This window comes from Pelobates fuscus, chromosome 11 (assembly GCF_036172605.1).
Source record: "Pelobates fuscus isolate aPelFus1 chromosome 11, aPelFus1.pri, whole genome shotgun sequence".
NCBI lineage: Eukaryota > Metazoa > Chordata > Amphibia > Anura > Pelobatidae > Pelobates > Pelobates fuscus.
Window position 1 is genome coordinate 34314376 of NC_086327.1, and position 27974 is coordinate 34342349.

Genomic DNA, 27974 nt, shown 5'->3' on the forward strand with positions numbered 1-27974 from the left:
TTGTTTTAAACGTGTTATAAAATGCTGTATTGTGCCAAAATATTCAGCCTATAGAAATATTCATGTTTTCTAAATAATAATAGATCAAGGTCTGCAACCAAGTTAGAGACTAAATGTTAACTGCAATATAACGGGTCATATGGGAACATCAAGTATGTGATACAGATGTACTATTTTTTTTAAAACAGGTTTGGTAGTTTGCACGTCTGTGTTTTTTGTTTTTTTTTAAACATAAACAACCATGAACTTGTTTTTCCTTAAACGGCAATCTAAACAGCATAAACTGTTGTAGGAGGTACGGTTCTAAGAGTCTGTGGGATTTACTGTTTCTGTGTTAATCCATACTCAACTCAGAGGGGATATGAGAGCATTATACAAATATATTCGGGGCCAATGCAAACCATTGTCTGAAATTCTAAATATGACTATACATAGGACAAGAGATCATGCATTTAGACTGGAAGAAAGGAGATTTAGTCTAAGGCAAGGGAAAGGGTTTTTTACTGTAAGAGCAGTAAGGATATGGAATTCTCTGCCGGAAGAGGTGGTATTATCAGTCTATACAGATGTTTAAACAGTAGCTGGATAAATATTTGCAAAAACATGATATACAGGGATATACATTTTAATTAGTGGGGTAATCGCTTCTTGATCCAAGAAGATATTTGGCAGCCATTCTGGAGTCAAGGAGGATTTTTTTCCTAGTTTGTTGCACAATTGGAATTTCTTCAGACTGGATTTTTTGCCTTCTTTTGGATCAACGGCAAAAATCAAATGTCAGAAACCTAATGAACTTAATCGACGCATGTCTCTCTTTGGCTATGTAACTACTGTATGTAAGTGGTTTAACACCACCTGAGGGTTCTTCGTCACAAGCTAGCAATTTAGCGTGTGAACGGCAACAAGGAGCTGTAGTAGTTAAGGTGCCTAGAGTGCACCATGACCGGTTAAATACATTTTTAAAATAGCAAAATGATGTCATCAAGGAGTTCTGAACACATTATAAAACAAGCCGGGGGGTTTATTTACTGAAATACCAATAATCATAACTAAATTGTAGCAAATTGAAAACTAAATTCAGTCACTTAGACATTGGCATCCAGACTAGCACATACACACTAATAACACTGGCTCGCCCACACAATTAGGGCGAGGAGCTTACAAGGAAATTCAAGAGAGGAAGTTCAGATAGTTTAACATAAATACTCACTGAATCACTTTAATAACTGAACGCTAGTGATTTAGTCTCGGGGTTTGTAGAGAGCAATTAACTCTTTACATGCATATCTCTGAGACTGTGTTCTGCAGACCTCACTCCTTCAGAGGTAGAAAACCAGAGAAGAGCTACATATGTATGTGGGAGTGTGTGTCTCTCTCGCTCGCTCACTGTCTTTCTTTCTATCCATTTTTTATGCAAATAGGCTTCTTTAACAGAGAATGAAAGCAAGACTCTGACACTATCATAATTTGGTGCTATACAAATGAGTGTTGTGTACAGTTTAGGATATTTCAGAGCAATGTATTTACCATAGGCTTCTGCAGCATAAGAAAAGAGGGGTTAAATGCCCACCATAAAATTTGACCTTCTCTTGATTTAAATGCAGATTATTTCTTTGGACCCTGGAATTTTGTAATTTTTTTTTTTTTTTTTTTTTTAAATACCAGGTAGTTTTCTGCCAAGTGGCCTCATTACATGTATTTGTAAATGACCCACATTATGTATACAACCCCTCCAGTGGGGCAGTGGGGGTCTAACAGGGTCACACAGGGGAGCAGTTTTAGCAGGGTGCATTAAAAGAGGAATATCAACTGTCGGAGGATAGCAGAGGGCGTATAATATAAATGGTAGTAGATGAAAGCTAATTTGTGGTTTTATTGTTGTAATGGGTGTGGGAGGTGCACCCAGCAATAATGATTTGTATATATGTGTGTGAAAAACAAAATATTGCTATAAACTTTAGATGATTTGGTGCTAAAATGTACTATTTAAAATTGTCAAAGTACCCGTAGATAAATATCCTTCCTCATAAAAATATGTTTTTTGGGACAATTTTAATTATGTGAGTTAAATGAACATCCTATCTAATGGCTTTTAAAACAATATATACACTAAATGATAATGAGGTAGATTATTATCAAACAAATACAGATTAAAAATGCTCAAATTGGATAAAAATGCCTCAGGTCTTTGTGGGGTTATTATGATGGATGACATAATTCCAGTTCTAAAATTGCATTTTTCTAGAGAGAACAACATTTTAGAGAAGGATGACAAAATGTTGGAGAGTAGAACCTTCATGAAAAATCCAATAATAAACAGGCATAAATACAAGGACTTTAAAAAAAAAGAAGTTTTGGGGCTGTCCTTATTGCATATTTTATGAGACCATTTACTATGTGTCTTTTTTATTTTAGGTTACTGTCTGAAAGAACCTTGGAACTGAAATGTTTTGTAAAATGTGCATCAGAGTTTTCCCTGGGTTTCTTCCTATAGGTGAGCTGTCTATACATATTCACAAAGGCCACAAAATAAACACATATTAAACCAACCAAGTAAATATTATGTATTCACAATTTGCTAAAATATCTCTCACAATTTTGATTTATCCGTGTTCTGTTGTAAAAAAGTGGTCTAAAGTATTAAAAAAGTTGTTAAATCACCATGGAAACCAATGGAACCAATAGCATCTTTTATTGATGACTTCTCACCTTTTACATTTTAGCACCACATTTTAGAACAGAACACCTTGATAAATACCCATAATCTCTCCCATTACACATATATAAAACTCACTATCACTACTTGTATACAGTTGCAATTGAAATTATTCAAGCCCCCATTGAAAATCAGGTTTATTGTCAAATGTTACTGACTGTTGGCTGATTGCAATGAACAAATCAAACAAAAGCAATTGAAATAGCTCAACAAAACACATTCTTCAAGTGGTTTTCCCCTGAAAATACAACCTATAATGACTTCTCCAGTTTCAAAATTATTCAACCACTTCATGGAAAGCATCTTTAGTACTTATTAGAGCACCTGTTTGCTGTTATGACCTGCTGTAAATGAGACAGACACCAGCTTCTGACAGTGTTCCTGAGGACTCTTAGCCCATTGCTCATGAGCAATAGTCTCCAGTTCAGTAATATTCTTGGGTTTGCGTGCTGCAACCACCTTCTTCAAATCCCATCAGAGATTTTCAAGGGCAACTTCAGAATTTCCCAGGACTTCTTTTGAAAACAAGCCTTGGTGGAATTTGAAGTATGCTTGGGATCATTGTCTTGTTGGCTTAATGATGTCGAAGCTTCAGCTTCTTCGTGATGTTTCCTCCATGGATTTCCTGTTACTTCAATAAATCCATCTTGCCTTCCACATACTGCAGGTTTCCAATGCCAAATGATGCTCAGCAGCCCCAGAACATCATCAAGCCACCACCATGCTCACCTGTAGGCAGAGTGTTATTTTCAACATGTGCTTCATTCTTCCTCCTCCAGACATAACTCTAATCCATGGGGCCAAAAAGTTCCAGTTTTGTTTCATCACTCATTCACAGAACAAAATCCTATGTGCTTTTGGGTCAGTAGTGGTGTACGTCTTGGAGTTCTGGCATGGAAACCTTCTGCGTTTTAGTATGTGCCTGAAACCTCAGTGCCTGTTGCCACTAACACTTGTCAGGTCAGGTATTTTTAGTGTCCCAGCTCAAACACACCTGGTGCAACTAATGAAGCCCTTGATTAGTTGCATCATGTGTGCTTGAGACAACACCTGTTTTGCATATTTGTGCTGTCGTGAGGGATTCTATTCAATGGGATGAATAGTTTTGAGACTGGATAAGTCATTATAAGTTGCATTTTCAGTTGAATTTGGGGAAACCACTTGAAGCATTCATTGTGTTGAGCAATTTTAATTACTTTTTAACTAATTGCTTTTATTTGATTGTTCATTGCAAACAGTTGAAAGTCTTTAATGGTGGTTGAAAAATTTTGATTTTACCAGATGACAGGAGGCTTCGTATTTTGCATAACTTTATTTACTCAGAACTCCAGCAACACAGATCAATCTCAGAATCGAGCAATGAAAACAAAGTAACATTCTCTTTATAAGGCAGTCCAAACTTCTCCTTATTTGCTGTTCCTGCTGTGCACAGGTCACAGTATTTGCTCCTGTTTTCTGTATGATTCATGTGTACATCTATTTACACTTATATCTCTTTCATTGTGTTTCCTTAGGTTTCCTATACTCTATGCTGCCCTTCCAGCTGTCATGCCCACTGTTTTGCGTAGCCCTGTCATGTTTTTGTACCTTTACTTTGCCATTAGGCCTCAGGATTTTACTCCCTGTATTTGCTTGCTTTAGTTTGCCATTAGGCCTCTGGACATTACGCCCTGCATTTGCTTGCTTTAGTTTGTCATTAGGCCTCTCTGGGTTTTACTCCCTGTAATTTACCCTGCATTTGCTTGCTTGTATATTATTCCCTGTAGTTGCTTTGCCTTGCACTGAAAGAAGAAGTTATCATGCCTGGTAGTTCAGTTTGCTTGGTGCAACTGTGAGCAGGGGTGAGCTCCCTGCTACACTTGGGGTGAGCCCCCATATCCTATCCTGGCCACATGCCTTATGGTATTCTACAGGGGTGAGAGCCCTTTACTACTGGAGACTACCAGCGTCTACTCATATTAAGAGTACCAATCCCTTGCATATATTAGCCGCTTGTTTCAACCTGCTGGGAGTGGTGAGTCCTAATAATAATAATTAATTAAATGCACCTTTACCTGTATACCTTGCTGATTCACACTATCTACCATATCAAAGGTGTCAGATGGAGGTGTTTACTTAATTTATGTACTTTATGCCACTGTCACCAATGATACCATTGGCAATCTAAAGAGGGTGGTATACAGTGTATACAACTGAACTTTACTGGTGCCTAGCCCCATCAGCTTTATACATGTTGAATGAGTGGAACGCCAACAATTCCATTTTGGATGATGAGCATCACTGACAAGATGTGTCAGATATGTTAAGGAGTCGTTCATGGAATGCTCCCTACCACAAGATGACACCCGGGATTCTTATCCGCAGGACAGTGAGGATTTTTTTCTGGATGCTCAGGGTTGCCCACTATTAGATCCCAGGACCCTCAGACATCCGAAGTCCTCAGAAGAGAGCCTACTCATGCATTTGGCTTTGTTAGCTCATTTCTGGATAAAAAAAAAAAAAAAAAGCTTCTAGGCCGCGAGGTGTACTCCCATAAAATAAAATGGCAGTCACGCCAGAATTCGAACAGGTGGTCATGATAATTAGGTGCCGGAAGGGACCTGACCCATGTAAAGGGATAGAAAAAGGGTTAAAGAGCACCCATGATAAACTGCTTGACCTTCTAGGTCCTTTAGCCAATATACTCTACTTCGCAGTCCTAACACTGTCATAAGAAACCCAGCTCGACCCAAGTGATATACGTGAATAGGCCAAACGCTCCATTTGTATGCTGGGAAATACTAATGTGGCTTTGTATACTGAGAGACAAAGAGAGTCCCTCTTGAGGAGTAACTCTGAGCTCTTGAACACTAAGGAGCCGACAACTATGTAACTTTTCTGAGAAGATTGGGAAGTCATATAATCGGATGCTTGGATTCTACAGATTGTACAGGGCTACATCACATCATGCAACCCTCTTCATGTCTCCAAAGAACACAAGGCTTTCATAGACGAGGAAATCCAGACATTGTTTTCCAAAGGCGCAGTATAATATGCACAGGACATATTGATCCAAGGATACAAACTGACTGCCATTCTTTGGTCAAGAAGGATGTTTTGCAAAATTGGTAGTGCTTCAAACGGATGTGAGGAAGGCTGAACTTGATGGATACATGTCTCTTCTCAAAACACACAGATCGGTGGTTACTGTGTGTAGTGCGCTTACAAGTATAGTTGAATTATAAATAAGCAGCTACACACTCTAGTGGATACTCTCTTATCCCCACTAATTATAGTAATGAACCAAAAGTGAGCTTAGTACAATCTGGATGTAACATCCAGACCTTACTAATCAAGTGAGTGGAGCACTAAAGGTATACACTTACCCTAAAATAGTGTTAGATCTCAGATGTATATCAATATATATAAAGGAAACAAAAAATAAAACCCAATATAGTGTAAATCCACAAGTGATGGTGTATTTTGGTGATAATTTAAATAGTCAAACTCACATTGATTAGAGCCTCAAAGGGACAGGCTCAAATCACTTGCACAGTAATGTCGTATGGAGACACTGCACCCTTTTGCCTGGAATGGATTTCCTCAAAAGAAAAAAAGGAAAGCTTCCCAGTGTATTAAGTTTCAACCCAAATGAGAAACACAGTGGTTATGGTTGTGCTCACCTTTTCCTGAGCCAATGAGAACCTGGCTCTGGATGATAGACCTGGGTGCCTTTGGAGGGGGTCACCTGTCCTTCTTTAGCAGCAACAGGAAGTTGGAAGCTGATGGAACTTTGTTTAAAAAACATACATTTATTGCAACTTTAAATATAAAATCTAAACATAAAATCAAAAGATTATTATTATTATATTATTTATAGAGCACCGTCAAATTTCTGGATGAAAGTATCCAGTTGCTTCTATATAAGGTAACAAAGTGTCCCAATGGTTAGCTCCAGTCCCGAGACACGTTTCACCCACACTATGGGGGCTTTTTCAATCGGTATCTTCGTTGTCTTCTGACTGCTTTTTAAACGTGCCGGTTTCTTTATCCAGTGGGCGTTCCTTCCATCCCGTCCTCCAATCCGGATTTCGCTTCTTGTGAGGTCAATTACCTCACCTAACTTTCATCAGCGTGATCAGGATCTGCACGGTACTGCCGTCCGCGTCACTTCCACTCCCACCGCAGCCATTTCTCTTGTGGGCACATTCCCCCAAGCAAGAAACGGAAATGACGCGGCGAACCAGGTCCGTTCGCCGCTCCCTGCCATCCTAACTTCAATACATACATATTTCACCTTTTTCTTACAAGCATGATTGTGCTCAGCACATAATAGAAAAATAAAAGAAGGGAATAAAAAGAGAAACACACATAGGTACATATTAGTAAACAGTTTCATACTTATTCTTAACACTATCCATAATGAATACAAAAATTTAAATAATATGGTCAATAAAAATGTATGCAATTTCTGTAAATCTATAGAGAATTAATATAAGATTAATATAAAAATACGTTTCTTACATTTCTCAAATTGTTAACATTCTTAATAACATTAATATTTAATGTGCAGAAAGTGCATATATTTCATTATCAATATTCATTTCTAGTTTTTTAATTAGAGAGGAAATAACTCCCCTAAGCAGCCATCTCTCTTGTGGGCACATACCCCCTTCAGTGGGTGTTTCCTATATCTCTGATGTTTATGTACTTCATGCTTTGTCCTGTTATGATTCATAATTGACCTATTTGCCTGTTAATATCGCATAGCACATGCTTATCGCAGTTTTGTTGACATGAAGCCATTACCATTGCCTTTAAGTTATTTCTGTTCTTTTCAGTTTGTTCTTTGACATCTTTTATTGACTCTGATGGTCTCTTCGCTACTTGCAGAATTTATTTTCGGAACCATTTGGAATTGGTGTTCAGTTCTTCCATTAACTTTCTTGTTCCAGTTCTATTTGGTTTCTAACTACCTCGCTTTAAAGAAAGAGGAGAAGTTCGGACTGTCAGGGCTTTGTATAGAGAATGTTACTTTGTTTTCATTTCATTGGTTAGTTATATGATTGATCTGTGCTGCTGGAGTTTTGAGTACAGAAAGTTATGCAAAATACTCGCCACCTGTCGTAACTAAAATTAAGATTGTATGTACACTCCATTAGCATAATCTACAATTACAGCTGTAATCAACAATTCTAGGATAGATTGTAGACTTCAGACCTGTGTACTGTATTTACCTTTTTTTTTTTATTTAGCCCAAACAAAATTTAGCACTCCCCAAATTTGGTGAGTGGGCAGACCCTGAAAAGGGCATTAAAATGGATGCAGCAGGATAGTACCTTAAAATAGGGACTGGACTGTTTTACCAAAAAGCCAGACATTTGGGAGGCCTGATCTAAGCACTATTTTCTGTTGAAAATTTCTGCTATTTTCAAGACAGTATGCTCCTCACTAGGGAAACATTGGAGGTTAATCTACTCATAAACAAAACCGTTTTAATTACTGACAATTCTCTTTTAGTGAAAAAACATGTAAGTTTCAGTATTATAGAGATAGATCCCTGCCATTCTATTATTGATTATAAAATTATTGATTGTAACTAATTTTCTACCATTCGTCTACATATTCTAATTGTACAATTAATCTACTATAGAACCTTGTTTAAACTGATCTCTCTTTCTTTTTGCACAAAACATATCTATAACCCTTCTCCTGTGCCTCTTTCAGTTTTCCTTGGTTTGTTGGTGACTCAGACTGCTGGAATTGACATTCAGCTAATACCCAAGGAACCAAAAGTCAGTGATAATGTCATCCTGAATGTCATTGGTGTCAGTGGTACAATAAGAAGCTTCACCTGGTATAAAGGAACAAGCCCAAGTGCTCCAAGCCAAATTTTAAACTTTATTCCTTCTCTCCCCAACCCACAAACAGAAGGAGCTCAGTATTTTCCTGAAGCCAGTGGCCTAGCAAATGGCTCTTTATTGATCAGAAATCTAAGTGGCAAAATTGCTGGTGAATACACTGTACAGATACAGACTGATACTTTACAACAACAGTCTGTAAAGTTGGCTGTGAATGGTGAGTGCACTTATCTTATATTCGTATCTTACACTATTATTCATCCTAAAGAGTCAACAAATTCTGCAGAGCTTTACTTCTGAGGAGGTGATGACTATACAATACAGGGTCCCAATGCTTTGTAGGCCTATCGACCGGCCCATGCAGTTAGGACCACCCAGTGGGTATTACTGAACACGTGCCTTAAGAGCACGACCGGGTTCGTGTAATATCCGATACTGGGAGCAATTGATAACCGGTCTTCTTCTCCCACATATATACAGAGAGCACTGTGTGGGAGGGAGGAGGTGCCAGCTCAGGCAGCATGGGGGGAGAGGAGCAAGAAGAGAACCCACACTTGCTCCCACTTGAGCCAGCAGCAGGACCATAATCAAGCCACCTTTCTGCACACAAAAGATATGCTAGTAAGAGGGTGGCTGCACATATTAAAAATGACATGTATGTGTATATATCAGTGTTAATGTGTCCAGGTATGTGTATTTGTGAGTGTGGGCCAGTGTGTGCATCTGTGTGTCAGGGCGTGCATATGTGTTTGTCAGGGTGTGCATCTGTGTGTCAGGGTGTGTTTGTGCGCGTGTCACAGTGTCCGCATGTGTCAAGTGTCCGCATATATCTGTGTGTGGGTGTGTATCCATGTGTGTGCATGCAGATTTGTTTATATGTGTATATTTGTGTGTTAATGTGTATGTTACACATCCCTGTATTAAAACACTAAAATTATATACAAATACCCCTTCATACCAACACTACACACAAAAGTACACCTGCATTTAAAAGTCAACACTGCATACAAACACACCCCTGATTTCAAATGTAACAATACACACAAGTACACTACTGCATTCCAATGGCAACAGTACATACAAATGCACACTTATATGTACACATATACTCTATGCAAAAACATGCTTATTCTCAAATGAACAAACAATGCTCACAAATACAACTCTGGTAGATCCCCATAGCATCGTTAGAGTTATATGGCAGATGGGGATCCACGTTTTGGCCGCTCTTGCACTATAGAGGGGCCCAAAAACCTTTCCCTCTCTTATTATATTAGTTCTGCCACTGATAAAGTACATATAAATAACAGTACAAAATAAAGAGGGGATCGTGTGTCAGCTTAGAATCCCACGTTTACAGTGTTTTTTTTTCCATTCTTTACTTGTGATTGTAAATCGGGCAATACAGATAATTAAAAAAACATATGACAATGATGTATTATGTTACATTCAATGTTCCATTTGTAGTCAACTTGGCATCTGGACAACGTCAAGGAAGATTGTATATCATCCAGCATTTTAATATTTTTACATATTTAGTATAACTTGACCAACCCTTAAAGGGTAGGAAGGAAGTGAGAAATTAAAATAAAAAAAGGAAAAATAATAAATGTTAAAAGGGTAGAAATCAAAACGGGGTGGGGAGGAGGGGATTGTCATGACAGGTGCACAGTCGCCTTGTCGGCATATGCACAAAACCCCCCACCAATACCCATTACAATAAAAGACACTGACACCAGGGCTTTGGCAAAAGTATATCACAGCTTTTATTTATTATTAACATAAATTATAAAGGTCATTTTTAACATCAGGCCCACGTTGGCCTGCACAATTACCACAGTAGTTTACAATTTAACTCTTTGACAATGACCCACCCCCACGTAACATAATACCCAAACATTGTAACATATTAAAGGACCACTCTAGTGCCAGGAAAGCATACTCGTTTTCCTGGCACTAGAGTGCCCTGAGGGTGCCCCCACCCTCAGGGACCCCCTCCCGCCCGGCTCTGGAAAGGGGAAAAGGGTTAAAACTTACCTTTTTCCAGCGCTGGGCGGGGAGCTCTCCTCCTCCTCTCCGCCTCCGATCCTCCCCGTCGGCTGACTGCGCACGCGCGGCAAGAGCTGCGTGCGCATTCAGCCGGTCGCATAGGAAAGCATTCATAATGCTTTCCTATGGACGCTTGCGTGCTCTCACTGTGATTTTCACAGTGAGAATCACGCAAGCGCCTCTAGCGGCTGTCAGTGAGACAGCCACTAGAGGAAAAAGGGGAAGGCTTAACTAATTGATAAACATAGCAGTTTCTCTGAAACTGCTATGTTTATAAAAATAATTAGTTAACCCTAGCTGGACCTGACACCCATACCACTTCATTAAGCTGAAGTGGTCTGGGTGCCTAGAGTGGTCCTTTAACTTAACATTGAAACATGACCATTGCCACCGAAGGGCACCATCCATTGCCACCAAAGGGCACCACCAGTGTAGGGGCATACCGAGACACCCCTACACACCCTGGTTCGGAGCTACCTACGAGCTCAAACCTACCAAACCAGTCCAAAGGCCTACCTATTAGCCCTGAACTCTAAACTTTTCCCCCATCTCACTCTTTTCTCCCCCCAACTTTACTCTCCATCCCCCGCCGCCGTGACCAAACGGGAAACACCTGAAAGCAAAGGGAGGGTGGGTGGGACAACGACAGGTAAGTGTAACTTTAGATTAAAAGTGATCCTTAGATCTAAAATGACCACTACTTATACTCCCCTTATAACTCCACCCCACTCCATATGCTTAGGCCCATCCCAAACCACTGACCCCTAGATGGCCTGTCTCCTGGCAATGTCAAGGCCCACTCCCCTTAGCTACGCTGCTCCATGGGCTACATGATGGTGAGGATCTAGATTCCAGGAAACCCTTTTGAGTAACATTTTACTATGTCGAAAAATGTTCCCTTTTTTTGCTTTTTTAGTCTAATGCTTACAATCTAGTAGAAATGGAAAGTAAGACAAAAGGCTGCCGCAGTATACAACATTGGTTTGGTTTTGACTGTGTTAAGGGGTAGTTATAGTGTATTAGCAATATTTGGCAGTTCATGATGTAACAGTCAGGATGGGGGTTATTGGCTCCAGATATTGCGATGGCTGACAGAACAGATAAGGGTATCAGTGAAGGAACAGAGAAAATGGATCCAAAAACAGAAAGTCAGGATCCACGGTTTTGGATATATTAGAGTTAACTGTTACAAAATCAAAAGTTTATCGACACATCATAAACACTAACAAAAAATTATAAAAAAATCACCTGCCTATCCTCTAGCTGTGTTTATATTGGGTTTTCAGACTTTTATACTTATCCTCCTATATCATTTAGGTTAAGATATTATTTTTGATCAAGTATAATTCAGGGAGGACTACTCCTAGCAAATATAGACTTCCTATTTGACCCTGATATTGTAGGAGTCATATTTCTCTCCCTCCTGTCTCCTTATCCCCATATGTATTTTGGTTCTCCCTTCCTTATTAATCAAGCTTCTATATCTTACCCCCTTAAATAGCCCAACTGGAAAAAATATTTAAAACAGCTATGCTTGCCATTCAGCTCCTCTTGCCTTAAAGGACCACTCTAGTGCCAGGAAAGCATACTCGTTTTCCTGGCACTAGAGTGCCCTGAGGGTGCCCCCACCCTCAGGGACCCCCTCCCGCCCGGCTCTGGAAAGGGGTTAAATCTTACCTTTTTCCAGCGCTGGGCGGAGAGATCTCCTCCTGCTCTCCTCCTCCGATCCTCCTCTTCTCCTCCCCGTCGGCTGAATGCGCACGCGCGGCAAGAGCTGCGCGCGCATTCAGCCGGTCACATAGGAAAGCATTCATAATGCTTTCCTATGGACGCTGGCGTGCTCTCACTGTGAAAATCACAGTGAGAAGCACGCAAGCGCCTCTAGCGGCTGTCAATGAGACAGCCACTAGAGGACATAGGGGGAAGGCTTAACCCATTCATAAACATAGCAGTTTCTCTGAAACTGCTATGTTTATGAAAAAATGGGTTAACCCTAGAAGGACCTGGCACCCAGACCACCTCATTAAGCTGAAGTGGTCTGGGTGCCTAGAGTGGTCCTTTAATGTTGAACTTAAATTTTAATTCACCTTGAATTCTCTCTTTAGCAAATTACCCCGATAGTGGTAAAAAAATAAAATGCAACCAAAAGGCGGAAAATTCACTTGCATCATTTTTACTATTTTTAAACATGTTACTTATTTAAGTATTCAGAAACAGCCAAATTTAAGGGAAAACCATAGCATCATGAATGCAAATGTGTATTCCTAACACTATAGGGCCCTGTTAGTCATTTAGGTTCCCAGGCTCTTTGTCCGAGGGAAAAATAGCAATATCACTTACCTTTTCTCAATCCTGCACTGCCATACCATTTCCATGGAAGAAATCACCAATCCAAATGCTTTCCCATAGCAAAACACCAAGCCGTGTCAATCAGATGGTCTCTGAGACCTTTTGATAAAAGTAATTAAAGGGACACTATAGTCACTAGAACAACTACAGCTTATTGAATTTGTTCTGGTGAGTAGAATCATTACCTTCAGGCTTTTTGCTGTAAACACTGTCTTTTCTGAGAGAATGCAGTGTTTACATTACAGTCTAGTGATAACTTCACTGGCCACTCCTCAGATGGCTGTTAGAGATCTTTCCTGGGTCATGGCTGCCTAAAATGCATCTAAACATTTAGTAACTTCTCCCTCTGCATGCAGTGGACTTTTATTCATTGATAATTCATCTCTATGAGGAGATGCTGATTGACCAGGGCTGTGTTTGAATCATGCTGGGTCGGCCCCTCATCTGCCTCTTTGTCAGTCTCAGCCAATCCTATGGAGAAGCACTATGATTGGATCAGGCCACCACTTCTGCTGATGTCAGCAGACTGTTTTTTCTTTTTTTAGCCTAACAGCATGCAGAGTCACAGCTTCAGGCTTGAATACAGTAAGATTGTTCCTATATTTATGGAGGCATGAGGGGCCCAGGGGGGCTAGATGGTGGTTTTAACACTATAGGATCAGGAATAGATGTTTGTGTTCCTGACCCTATAGTGATCCTTTAAGTTTTACTTAGCTATTTTGGAAGAAGCACCTCTTGGGGCTATCATAGTGACATTAAATATAGGCATTTATACCCTGCAATGTAAACATTGCTATTCATGCACAAAGTCAATATTTTACATTGCAGAGTTAAAACAAGGATCACCCAGTCCACTTCATGGCATTATTATTATTAATTTACAAGAGGGGTATATGGCACCCAGACTAATTCAGATGAAGTAGTCTGGGTGCCTATAGTGTCCCTTTAAGCTGAATTGCGCTCACAATTTGCCATTGCTTGATAAGTTGTACTTTTTCTAAAATTATTTATTTTATATTTTTCCAGGAAATGTTTCCATTGGCGTAACACTGTCCTTTTACAGTCTATTAATTTTATCTCAAGTAGTAATATTCATCTAACAGCAGAACACTGGAGAATACCACTAGAGGTAAGAGAGTTGACTGCATTACACACAGAAGTGATGAGCTTCTTTTACATACACACCTAATCCCAAGTACCGTTTGCTTATTTATACATATACTTAATGAAGTCAATCTAAACAATAAAATTTTTTTTTCTATTATTGAGCCTCTTTGAAAAATTCAGCTACACCAAACCATTTTTCTGAAAAAAAGATTTAAAAAATCTGCAACAGCCAAATTTAACAACCAAGTAGGATGGAATTTCATGCAATCAACTCTGAAGGCTTTCGGATTTTCAGGGCGGATTATCCCGGCAATTCTGGCCTGTTACTCCTCGCCATCTAGCAGGATTGTGGGAGGGGGGATTAAGTCTGATTGGTTTACGGTATCGAATGGCACCCGTCAAGGCTGCCCTTTATCCCCATTACTATACATTTTAACAGCCGAACCCCTGGCATATGAAATACGGAAAAATGCTGGAATAACAGGGCTAAAAAAAAGAGATAAACATTTTAAGATATGCCAATATGCGGACGATACACTGTTAATGCTAACTAAAGCAAACAAATCAGTACCAGCCGCTATGCAGGCAATCGAAAAATATAGCCGCCTTTCAAATTATAAACTTAATGTTCAAAAAACGTCGGTATTGCCCTTCTATATGCAAGAGGCAGATTATCAGTATTTATCTGAACACTTTGCCTTTAGGTGGGAAAAAAAGGGATTTGTTTATCTTGGGATCAATATAGTGAAAAATCCGGAAAATATAATGATGGCTAATGTAATCCCCTTGATTGAAGAATGTACTCAATCGTTAAAACACTGGAACTCTATGCAGCTATCCTGGTGGGGGCGGGTTAATTTTATTAAGGCATATATTTTTCCTAGGTTTATTTATCTATTGAGGATGATTCTGATTCAGATGCAGCCCCAACGACTTAAGCTTATAAATAAGATTTTTAGAGACTATGTATGGCTTCAGAAGAAACCCAGATTGGAACAGGATCTTCTGTATATGAAATATAAGCAAGGAGGTATTGGTTTTCCAAATATCTTCCTATATCATCAAGCGGCTCAGTTAATTCATACCCTTCCACTAATTAGACAGGATAAAATTTCACAAAATTGGTTTGAAATATAGGGGGAAGATATTACTACTCCTTATAACAATGTAGATCTAATGTGGCCTATAAGAGAAAAAAAACGAAATAAAAATATAGGGTGTACCACGGATAACATGATAACAAAACCTCTTGTAAAATTTTGGGTCCAGTTTAAAAATCAATTGGATTTAAAAAACAAAATATTACCCGCTATGCCCTTTAAAGGCTTAGAGGTCTGGATAGAAAACCTGGATACAACAGAATGGATTGAGAAGGGGATCAAAAAAGTGGCAGACATATTAGAAGACGGTAGGATTCTTCCCTTCTCCGAGATTAGGAGAATATATGGTCTTTCAAATGCACAGACTTTTAACTTCATTAGGATTAGGAGCTTTTTACAAAGCTCCCTCAGCAGGATATCAAAGTCATCTTCAGTAGCTAAATTAAATGAATTAATAGACTCAGAGAAGGACATAAAATTATTAACCAGATGTGTTGAGATTATGAAAAAGTTTTTTATAAATTTCCTATAATAGTTGGCAAATCCTATAAAACGCTGGATAGCCTTCAGTCCTTGGGGAAGTGGCCAGGACAGTATGGCTTCCAATTTAGCAGGATCCATACTGAAACCCTGTTCAGTAATTATATATCCAAGGAATTGCACAGAGGTCTGATCGAATAAAAATTTTTCTAACTTACAATAGAGTCCGTTCTGTAATAACTTTTTGAGCACCATCCTAACATGGTTATGGTGTGACTTCAAATCAGGAGAATACACAAGTATGTCGTCAAGGTACACCACGGCACAGACATGCAATAGATCCCTAAGGACATCATTTATGAGGTCCTGAAACACAGCAGGAGCATTACACAGTCCAAAAGGCATGACCAGATATTCGTAATGCCCACTGCGCGTATTGAACGCTGTCTTCCACTCGTCATTCTCCTTTATACGGACGAAGTTATAAGCCCCCCTGAGGTCTAATTTAGTGAAGAACTTAGAACCTTTAAACACGATCAAACAACTCAGTGATGAGGGGGATAGGGTAGGCGTTTTTAATCATTATATTGTTCAGACCCCTGTAGTCTATACATGGCCTCAAGTCGCCCTCCTTCTTTGCCACAAAAAAGAAACCAGCACCAGCAGGAGAGGAGGACCTTCTAATAAAACCTTTACTTAAGGATTACCGTATGTACTCCTCCATGATCTGGTTTTCTTTCTCAGAAAGAGGGTAGACCTTACCCCTAGGAGGCATAGTACCCGGTAACAGGTTTATGGCACAGTCATACTCACGATGTGGAGGTAGTTTATCTGCCTCCCTTTTTTCAAAAACCAATGCAAGGTCTGCATATACAGAAGGGACAGAAACAGAAAGTGGTTTAGCCGTGGGCACATTGAGTGAACAAACAGGACGTACATGAGCCATACAGTCTCGTTGACAAGATTCCCCCCAGGAGAGTATATCTAAACAACCCCAATCAAGTACAGGGTTGTGTTTAACTAACCAGGGAAAACCCAGAACGATGGAGGCAGTAGGGGAGTCAATTATTTGGAAGGTTAACCTTTCCTTGTGCAAAGCACCCACAGACATAACTATTTCTTGGGTTTCATGGGTTACCAGAGGTTTCTCAAGCGGTCTACCATCTATGGCCTCAACGGCCAAAGGTGTGGCCTTTTGGATCAAAGTCAAGGTTGCGGTTTTGGCAAAGTTCTCATCCATAAGGTTGTCTGCCGCACCTGAATCGATCAAGGCTTTAGTTGTTATAGTGGTTTTATTGACCAAAAGAGAAACCGTAATAAACGGTCTGGAGATGGACACATGAGGGGACAAAGTCATAACACCCGAGGCCGACCCCTCTCGAGGCCTTAGGTTCTGTAGTTTCCCTGTACCTTAGGGCAGGCATTACAGTGGTGCCCCCTCTTTCCACAATAAAGGCATAACCCCTCCCTTCTACGGTACGCTCTTTCAGCCTCAGTTAACCCCGTAGCTGTCAGGATCGGGACAGGGATCCAACACGCAGAGTACAAAGAGTGGAAAGGTACGTATACCGGGCCTTAGAATGGCCGGACTAACGTACCGAGAGTAATAGAGAATAGTCAGAGACAAGCCGAGGTCGAGGGAACGGGAAGACAGATAAGCGAGAGACAAGCCGGGTCAAGGGATAACAGAGAAGCAGGGTAGTACAACAAGCCGAGTCAAAACCAAATAGAGCAAACTAGAATACCAGAGCACTGAGTGACTAGACAAGCTAGAACCACGACAGGGCAATGAGCTGAAGTGAGAAGTAAGCTTAAATACCCTGGCTCTGGATGGTAATCACGCCTCTGACAAGTACCGATTGGATATCGGACACTTGAGTGACAGGTCGCTCGTGATAGCGTCATGACGTCACGTATTGAGCGTCCCGCTAGAAAAGGACGTGGATTCCTCGCGGCCGGTGTTTAAGTGACTGGATGAACCGCGAGGAACGAAGGAAACAGCTCGCCTGGACGGGCAAACCACCAAGTCTCTACCTCCCTTAGAGGTAGAGGCCTCAGGTACCCTGACAGTACCCCCCCTCTCAGATACGCCCACCGGGCGGAAGGAACCGGGGCGAGATGGGAAGCGAGAGTGATACGCCCTGCGGAGACGGGGAGCATGAACATCCTCCTGAGGTACCCAACTCCTCTCCTCAGGACCATATCCCCTCCAGTTGACCAGATATTGCAATTTTCCCCTTGAAATTCTGGAATCAATGATGGAGCTGACCTCGTACTCCTCCCGACCCTCCACCTGAACAGGACGAGGCGAGGAGACCTTAGAGGAGAATTTGTTGCAAATAAAAGGTTTCAACAAGGAGACATGAAAAGAGTTAGGAATGCGTAAGGCAGGTGGCAGAGCAAGGCGATACGCAACCGGGTTGATACGAGTGAGAACCCTGTAAGGACCTATGTAGCGAGGAGCAAATTTCATAGATGGAACTTTTAGGCGAATATTCTTAGTACTCAACCATACCCTATCCCCAGGAACAAAAACAGGAGCCGCTCTTCTATGTTTGTCAGCGTGTTTCTTGAACAACGAAGAACTATGTAACAGAATTTGCCGAGTCTGATCCCATAATTTCTTCAGGTTGGCGACATGATCATCAACCGACGGTATCCCCTGAGAAGAGGAAACCGAAGGAAAAATCGAAGGATGAAAGCCATAGTTCATGAAGAAAGGGCTAGAGCGAGTTGAATCACAAACAAGGTTATTGTGTGCGAACTCCGCCCAAGGAATCAGACCGACCCAATCGTCCTGGTGTTCGGAAACAAAGCAACGCAGATACTGTTCGATCTTTTGATTAGTACGTTCAGCAGCTCCGTTAGACTGAGGGTGATAGGCAGAGGAGAAGTTCAATTTGATACCCATTTGAGAACAAAAGGATCTCCAGAAACGTGAGACAAACTGAGAACCTCTATCAGAAACAATCTCCGAAGGAATCCCATGTAGGCGAAAAACCTCTCTCGCAAAAATCTCCGCCAATTCAGGAGAAGTCGGAAGTTTAGGTAATGGCACGAAATGGGCCATCTTAGTAAATCTATCCACCACCGTGAGAATAACAGTCTGTCTCTTGGAAGCAGGTAAATCCACGATAAAGTCTATGGACAAACAGGACCAAGGTTTCTCAGGAATGTCCAAGGGATGTAACAGGCCACATGGAGAAGCATGAGGTAGTTTAGTCTTGGCACAAGTCTCACAAGCTGCAACGAACTCCTCAATATCTTTTCGAAGTGAAGGCCACCAGAAATCCTTGGATATCAGAGAGTATGTCTTGCGAATACCAGGATGGCCAGCTATTTTACTTTCGTGAAAACATCGTAAGAGCTCCAGTTGAAGTTCAGGAGGAACAAAGTTTCTTCCCTCAGGAGTGTCTCCGGAAGCTAGATGTTGTGACTTCAAGATCTGGTCAAGTAGCGGAGAATGAATTTTAAGACTGGTATTAGCAATAATATTGCATTTGGGTACAATGGAGGACACAAGTGGTTCAACTGAAGCAGAAGGCTCAAATTGGCGAGATAGCGCATCGGCTTTAGAATTCTTTGAGCCAGGTCTGTAAGTCAGAACGTAATTGAAATGGGTAAGAAACAACGACCAACGAGCCTGCCTGGAGGACAAACGCTTGGCCTCTCCGATATAAGACAAATTTTTGTGGTCTGTTAGAATGGTAACAGGATGTAAAGTACCTTCCAATAAATGTCTCCACTCTTTCAAAGCCTTGATAACCGCTAGTAATTCTCTGTCACCAATGTCATATCTGCTCTCAGTACCGGACAATTTTTTAGAGAAAAATCCACATGGATGTAATGGTTTATCAACACCCAACCTTTGAGATAGGACAGCACCTAAACCAGTCTCTGATGCGTCTACCTCAAGTAGAAAAGGCAGGGAAGTGTCGGGGTGAACTAAAATTGGAGCGGAAGCGAAAAGCTCCTTGAGAGTTTTGAACGCAAGAAGAGCTTCAGTAGTCCAATTCTTAGTATCAGCCCCCTGTTTGGTCATATTAGTGATAGGTGCGATAATTGAAGAATAGCCCTTAATAAAGCGCCTATAATAATTAGAAAAAACAATAAATCTCTGTACGGCTTTAAGACCTTTGGGTAAAGGCCACTCTAGAATGGACTGGAGTTTATCCGGATCCATCTTAAATCCCTCCCCAGAGATCACATAGCCGAGAAAGGTTACCTGGGTTTGATCAAAGCTACATTTCTCCAACTTGCAGTACAAGCCATGCTGAAGAAGCTTGTGCAAAACCCTCCTGACTTGCTTGTGATGAGTCTCAATCTCACTAGAATGTATAAGTATATCATCTAGGTATACAATGACGCAATCTTGCTGAAATTCCCTAAGAACCTAATTTATCAGATCTTGGAATACAGCTGGTGCATTGCATAACCCAAAAGGCATAACCGTATATTCATAGTGGCCATAGCGAGTATTGAATGCCGTCATCCACTCATGTCCCTGCTGGATTCTCACCAAGTTATATGCCCCTCTGAGGTCTAACTTGGTGAAAATTGTAGAGCCCTTCAAACGATCGAAGAGTTCGGTGATCAAGGGAATCGGGTAGGCATTTTTAATGGTTATCTTATTTAAGCCTCGATAATCAATACAAGGTCTCAAAGAACCATCCTTCTTTTTAACAAAAAAAAATCCAGCCCCGGCAGGGGAGGAGGACCTCCTGATGAATCCCTTGTCTAAATTCTCGTGAATATACTCCTCTAGAACTGAGTTCTCTTTCGTAGATAATGGGTATACATGACCTCTGGGGGGCATGGTACCAGGGAGTAGGTTAATTTTGCAATCAAAGGGCCTGTGTGGGGGTAAGGTATCGGCTTTCTTTTTGTCAAATACTGCCTTTAAATCTAGATACTGAGGCGGAATTTGTGTCTCTGTAGGATTGTCAGAGTTAGCCGATATGTTGGTTAATCCGAGAGGTAAGACCCTCCGCAAGCATTTTTCTTGACAATTCTGTCCCCACGAAACTATCTCCCCTGATTCCCAATTAATAATAGGGTTGTGTCTCCTCAACCAGGAGTACCCCAGGACTATGGGAATAGACGGAGAAGAAATGAGCAGTAAGGATATGTCCTCTTTATGTAGGATGCCAACAGTCAAGTTAATCGGTATGGTCTCATGGAAAATAACAGGTTCAAGTAACGGTCTACCATCGATGGCCTCAACAGCCAGTGGTGTCTCTTTTAACTGGGATGGAATAGCATGCTTGGCAGCAAAACCCTGATCTATAAAGCTCTCAGCAGCTCCAGAATCGATTAGTGCCATAGTCTTAACTACTCCCTTCTCCCACTTTAAAGAGACGGGTAACAGAAGCCTGAGCTCTTTGTAGTTGTGAATAGAGGACAAAGTAGAAACACCCAAGGCCTGTCCTCTAGAGAAACTTAGGTGCGAGCGTTTCCCGAACGATTGGGACAGTTTAGGCGTAAATGACCTCTGACTCCACAATACATACATAAACCCTCCCTTCTCCTGTACTGTCTCTCCCTCTCTGTGAGATGAGTACTGCCTATCTGCATAGGTTCAGGAATACGTAAGTCCTCGAACTCAGAATTTTGAAAGGTAGGCGCTAGTTTAAAGGAGGGTCTACGGGTCCTATCTCGAGTGTTCTGCCTCTCTCTTAAGCGTTCATCAATACGAGATATAAAAGAAATTAAATCCTCCAAACTCTCAGGGAGTTCTCTAGTAGCGACCTCGTCAAGAATTACATCTGATAACCCATTCAGAAACACATCTATATAAGCCTGTTCGTTCCACTTAACTTCTGCCGCCAAGGACCTGAACTCTAGTGCATAATCCACAAGTGTTCGATTGTCCTGTCTAAGGCGCAACAGTAATCTAGCTGCATTGACCCTTCTACCAGGAGGGTCAAAAGTTCTTCTAAACGCAGCTACAAAGGCATTATAATTATAGACTAGTGGATTATCATTCTCCCATAAAGGATTGGCCCATCTCAGAGCTTTCTCAATGAGTAAAGTAATAACAAATCCAACCTTCGCTCTATCTGTAGGATAAGAGCGGGGTTGTAATTCGAAATGGATGCTAATCTGGTTCAGAAAGCCACGACACTTCTCCGGTGACCCGCCATAACGTACTGGTGGGGTAATACGGGAAGAAGCACCTACAGTGGCTACCTCTAGACCTGAGACTGCAGGAGAGATAGAAGGAGTACGTGTCTCCTCAGGTGGATTACTAGCACGAGACAAAAGTGCCTGTAGTGCCAAAGCCATCTGATCCATCCTATGCTCCATGGCGTCAAACCTGGGATCCGAAGAACCAAGCTGACTGTTTGTACCTGCAGGATCCATTGGCCCTGTCGTAATGTCAGGATCGGGACAGGGATCCAACACGCAGAGTACAAAGAGTGGAAAGGTACGTATACCGGGCCTTAGAATGGCCGGACTAACGTACCGAGAGTAATAGAGAATAGTCAGAGACAAGCCGAGGTCGAGGGAACGGGAAGACAGATAAGCGAGAGACAAGCCGGGTCAAGGGATAACAGAGAAGCAGGGTAGTACAACAAGCCGAGTCAAAACCAAATAGAGCAAACTAGAATACCAGAGCACTGAGTGACTAGACAAGCTAGAACCACGACAGGGCAATGAGCTGAAGTGAGAAGTAAGCTTAAATACCCTGGCTCTGGATGGTAATCACGCCTCTGACAAGTACCGATTGGATATCGGACACTTGAGTGACAGGTCGCTCGTGATAGCGTCATGACGTCACGTATTGAGCGTCCCGCTAGAAAAGGACGTGGATTCCTCGCGGCCGGTGTTTAAGTGACTGGATGAACCGCGAGGAACGAAGGAAACAGCTCGCCTGGACGGGCAAACCACCAAGTCTCTACCTCCCTTAGAGGTAGAGGCCTCAGGTACCCTGACAGTAGCACCCAATTGCATGGGTTCAGGGGATGGTTGCCTAGGAGCGGGTAATGCTAGTAATGCAGTACTGGGTAGAGCAGGTAACACCCGTGTATCCAGCCGTCTTTGAGTACGCCTCTCTCTAAAACGGTTATCAATAATAAACATATAGTCTATAACATCATCCAGAAGAACAGGCAATTCCCTGGATGCTATTTCATCCAGTATGTAAGCGGCCAAACCCTCCTGAAAGGCTGTTACGAGGGCGTCATTATTCCAAACCACTTCAGCTGCTAGAGTGCGGAATTCGATAGTGTAATCCGCTACAGATCTGTTACCCTGTCGGACCCTAAGCAGAGCTTTGCCAGCAGAAGCAACCCTACCGGGTTGATCAAACGTGCGTTTGAAAGCTGTCAGAAAATCTGCAAAGGACATAGGAGACGTATTCTCCCACATGGGGTTGGCCCATGCTAAAGCTCTCCCAGACAAGTGGTTTATCAAAAAAGCGATTTTAGATCTGTCAGTGGGATAGGAACGTGGATTCATCACTAAATGGATGTCAATTTGGTTGAGGAAACCACAACACAATTCTGGGTCACCGCTGTAGCGCTGTGGCGGCGTCATATGAACTACATGAGCAGGAACGGGTACTGGAGTGGGAACAGGGGCGGACTGACCGGTCGGGCACTTCGGACATGGTCCGAGTGCCCGGCCGGGAGGGGGGCCCGCCATCAGGGGGCCCGCCCGCCCCTTTAAATGCTGCAGCCGCGTGAGTGCTCTCTTAAGAGCGCTCAGCTGGCTGCAGCTTCTCACCTCCCCTCCCCTGTAGCGTGGCCGAGCTGCTCTCCGGTCCGCGCGGAACAGGAGTTTCTGTTTCCTGTACCCGGCCGGACTGACAGGAAGGTGCACACTCAGTGTGCACCTTCCTATCACTCCGGCCGGCACCGCGGACCGGAGAGCAGCTCGGCCACGCTATAGGGGAGGGGGTAAAAAGAGAGAGGGAGGGGTGGGTTAAAAGAGAGGGGGGGGGTTAAAAGAGAGAGGGAGGGGGGATTAAAAGAGAGGGGGTTGTTAAAAGAGAGGGGGTTAAAAGAGAGAGGGAGGGGGGTTAAGAGAGGGAGGGGGTTAAAAGAGGGGGGTTAAAAGAGATAGGGGGGTTAAAAGAGAGAGGGAGGTGGGGTTAAGAGAGGGAGGGGGGGTTAAAAGAGAGAGGGGGTTAAAAGAGAGAGGGGGGTTAAAAGAGAGAGGGGGTTGTTAAAAGAGAGAGGGGGTTAAAAGAGAGAGGGGGTAAAAAGAGAGAGGGGAGTAGGGAGGGGGGTAAAAAGAGAGAGGATGGGGGGTAAGAAGAGAGGGGGTAAGAAGGGGGGTAAGAAGAGAGGGGGGTAAGAAGAGAGAGGGAGGGGGGTAAGAGGAGGGAGGGGGGTAAGAAGAGAGGGGGTAAGAAGAGGGAGCGGGTAAGAAGAGAGGGAGGGGGGGTAAGAAGAGAGAGAGGGGGTAAGAAGAGAGGAGGGGGGAGTTAGAAGGGAGGGGGGAGTAAGAAGGGGTAAGAAGAGGGGGAGGGGGGAGTAAAAGAGGAAGGGGGAGTAAGAAGAGGGGGAGGGGGGTAAGAAGAGGGGAGAGTAAGAAGAGGGGGAGGGGGGAGTAAAAAGAGGAAGGGGGAGTAAGAAGAGGGGGGAGGGGGTAAGAAGAGGGGGGGTAAGAAGAGGGGGGGAGTAAAAAGAGGGAGGAGTAAGAAGAGGGGGAGGGGGGAGTAAGAAGAGGGGGAGAGTAAGAAGGGGGTAAGAAGAGAGTGCAAGTAAGAAGGGGGTAAGAAGAGGGGGAGAGGGGTAAGAAGAGGGGAGGGGGGAGTAAGAGGAGGGCAATTGCCCCCTCCCCTGTCCGCAGGCACCGTGCGGGCAGCCGGCAGGGGAGGGAGGAAGAGAGGACCCGGGAGCTCAGCCTGCAGCTCCTCTGGGTCCTTCTTGCGCGAGCACAGATCGTTGCCGCGGTTACCACGGCAACGTTACGGCTCTTGTGAGAGTGAACTCTAGCCCTGGAGCTACGGGCTAGAGTTCACTCTCAACACTGTGACCACCAGGTATACCTAGTGGTCGCAGTGGTGAGAGTGAACTTTAGCCCCATAAACACACTGCCCCCACACATCATACACATTCACACACTGCCCCCCATACACACACACTGCCCCCACACACACCATACACATTTACACACATTGCCTCACACACACACACACATACACTGCCCACCCATACACACACAGCCCTCCATACTGACATTGCCACACACATACACAGCCCCCTCGTACACACATTTCCCCACACACCCTACACATTCACACACTACACCCCCTCACACACACTGAACCTTTCACACACACTGCACCCCTTACACATTGCACCACTGCTCCTATACCCTACTACAGCCTCATATCCCAGCAGACCCCAGGTAAGTTGTCAAACTGTTCTTAAACGGTTTGACTACTTACTCTGGGAGGGGGGCCCGGCCCTCCTGGCACCATAACGACTACACAGAGCAGTAGTGGTTATTGTGCATGGATTATTTCTTTAAATAATCTACGAGTGCCCCAGTAGCCAGCCAGCCAGCCAGTCAGCCCACCGGCTGGCCAGCCAGTCAGCCCACCGGCTGGCCAGCCAGCCAGCCCACAGGCTGGCCAGTAGACAGCCAGCCAGCCCACAGGCCACCAGTTAGGCTTAAAGCCAGCAAACCCACAGCCTGCCAACCGCAGCCAGCAAGCCACAGCCTGCCAGCCAGCAAGCCACAGCCAGCAAGCCACAGCCTGCCAGCCGCAGCCAGCAAGTCAACAGCCTGCCAGCCACAGCCAGCAAGCCCACAGCCTGCCGGCAGTAGCCAGCAAGCCCACAGCCTGCCAGCAAGCCCACAGCCTGCCAGCCTCAGCCAGTAAGCCCACAGCCTTCTAGCAAGCCCACAGACTGCCAGCCAGCAACAGAAATTAAGGTAAGAGGAGCCAACTTGACCTAGGTATCAGCGAGCTATGTTGTGTTGCTATATTGTAAATAGGAACCAGAGTGTTGGAGAGACCCCCCTCCAGGCCCCATTAGACTCCATTGTAGTCTCTAATGGGACCTGGAGGAAATTCTTTCTCACACACTCCCTAAAGGACACTGAGATAGCCTCTGCTAGAATGCTCCCCCCCTCCATGGCCCATTAGCCCTCAATTGTAGTCTCTACTGGGGCCTGGAGGCGACTGTTTCCAGCAGGGACACTGAGATGGCCTCTGTTAGTAAGACCCCCTTCCAAGCCTATTAGACTCCATTGTAGTCTCTAATAGGCCCTGGAGGGGATTCTTTCTAACACACTCTCTAAAGGACACTGAGATAGCCTCTGCTAGAAAGACCCCCCTCCATGGCCCATTAGCCCTCAATTGTAGTCTCTACTGGGGCCTTGAAGGGATTATTGCACTTTTGTTCCTTGTGTCTAAAGATTGTGTAGGGTGTGGCTGGAGGCGGTGCATGGAGGCGGGACATGGGTGGCGCTTGCTGCGGAGTATGGGTGGGGCCTGTAAGGGGGCCCTTGATTTATTTTGCCCGGGGGCCCTGAGTGTTCTCAGTCCGCCCCTGAGTGGGAATGGGTTCGGGCACAGCAGCAGCAGCCTCCTGAATGGCAGGCTGCAAGTGTGCAGTACGAGCCAGTATGGTTTGCATAACTTGAGCAAACTGATCCATACAGTGGTCTAAACCATCCATTCTAGCCTCCTGATTAACTAGGAGCTGTGGGATGTCAGCAGGTTCCATTATGGCCCTGTTGTAATGTCACGATTCTGGGAACCAAACACGCTAACACACACACACATACACAGAAAAGGTGCAGTACCGGACCTTAGAGTGGCCAGGCTAAGCACACAAAGAATAGTCAGGAGACAAGCTGAGTAAGGGGAACCAGAAGACAGAATAACGAGAAACAAGCCGAGGTCAAATGGTAGGAGAAAGTCACAAAGTCAGATTAACAAGCCAGAGAGTACGTAACCAGAAACACAAGTTCAGTAGCAATACTAGCCGCAAAGACCACAACAGGGCAGGGAGGAACAGGAAAGGTACGTATTTAAACCATAAGGTTAATTCTGATTGGATAATTTCCAATCAGAATTAACAATCACACGTGGGAGATATCTAAACCTCCCACTGTGATTGAGGCACTGTGCCTTTAACGCCGGGTCAGGTGACTGACCCCGGCGTGTAATATATTGGGCGGTCTCCCAGCGTGCAGCGTCATGCATGCTGCCGCTGGGGGACGTGGAGGAAGATGCTGGAAGGATGCCACTCGCCGAGCCCACGAGGAGGAGGGGACCGCGGACGGCTGGATGGTGAGTACTGCGAGCGGAGTGCAGTCTCCCCTCGCAGCCGCCCGCGGGATCCCGACATTAATATAGCGAAAATCAAGGTCAAGGATACAGATATACACAATGTCAAGACAAGGCTGGATCAGGTTACCAGAAATCATAAGTTACAATACTAAGCCGAGGTCATGATACCAGAAATCACAAGGTCAATACGAAGCCGAGGTCAAACACAGAAAAATCACTAGGGAATCACTAGGAGCACAAAGCAAGGATCTATACAGAAACCATGATAGGGCAATGAATGGGGGCTAAAACAAGCCATAAATAGGCTTACCTATGTCCTGATAGGTCCACATCATCATTGTGACTCAAAATATATTAGGATCGCAATGATTACGTGGTCACTTTAAGAGCGGGCGTGATGTCACGCCTATTATATATTTATAGATGTCCTGCCGCGTGGCCGCTTAGAATGGTCAGACTGCGCGGCAGAAGGAAGTGAGTGCACTTGACTGTCGCGCGGACGGCCCGCACAGCTCGAGGGAGGTAAATTTCCCCCGAGCCTTAGTGATAACATTTACACAACAACTCGTGTGATGTCAAATAATGCCCTTGATGTTCTGTTAATTTTATATTGGGATTCATAATGTTACTGATCCAGACAAGTCTTCTGAAACTGGAAGTACATTGCAGATTTGCTCCCCTTGTCCCACTTTTCCATATTTTTGGAATAGTTCTTTGTCCTTCAGACTCTAGAGAAAACTTTCCATAAAAGTGCTGTAACGGCACCCCCAGGCATAAAAAGGGGTTAAAAGCCGTTTAGTAGATCTTCCCCTTCCAGAGACACAGGCACAGCTACTGTAGACACCAATACACCGAACCGGAGAAGCATTTGAATGCCGTAAACAGCTGAACTGGAACCATACGAATGCTGTAAACAGCCGAATAGGAAAAACCATACAAATAGGTTTACACTCCTAGCAGTCAAACTGGAACAGCATACAGTAAATCCCCCCCAAGAACGAGACAAAGCTCCGTGTTCCGGGTCAAGCAGTGAACAGTCAGAGCTGTGGGTTTATTGTTCTTATATACACATTAGT

The 27974-nt window shown here is 43.5% G+C and overlaps 1 protein-coding gene across 2 annotated transcripts in view; it reads left to right on the forward strand.

Moving 5' to 3' along the window:
- LOC134578204 (carcinoembryonic antigen-related cell adhesion molecule 19-like) overlaps window positions 1-27974 on the forward strand; it is a 53755-nt gene that overhangs the window by 21070 nt on the left and 4711 nt on the right. For both annotated transcript variants that reach the window (XR_010086074.1, XM_063437224.1), the window contains 3 exons: window positions 2416-2494; window positions 8423-8773; window positions 13981-14083. Coding sequence is in view for 1 of the 2 variants with exons in the window: in XM_063437224.1 (XP_063293294.1) it covers window positions 2446-2494; window positions 8423-8773; window positions 13981-14054 (474 nt within the window). In the remaining variant the exon portion in view is untranslated. The remainder of the gene's footprint in view (window positions 1-2415; window positions 2495-8422; window positions 8774-13980; window positions 14084-27974) is intronic.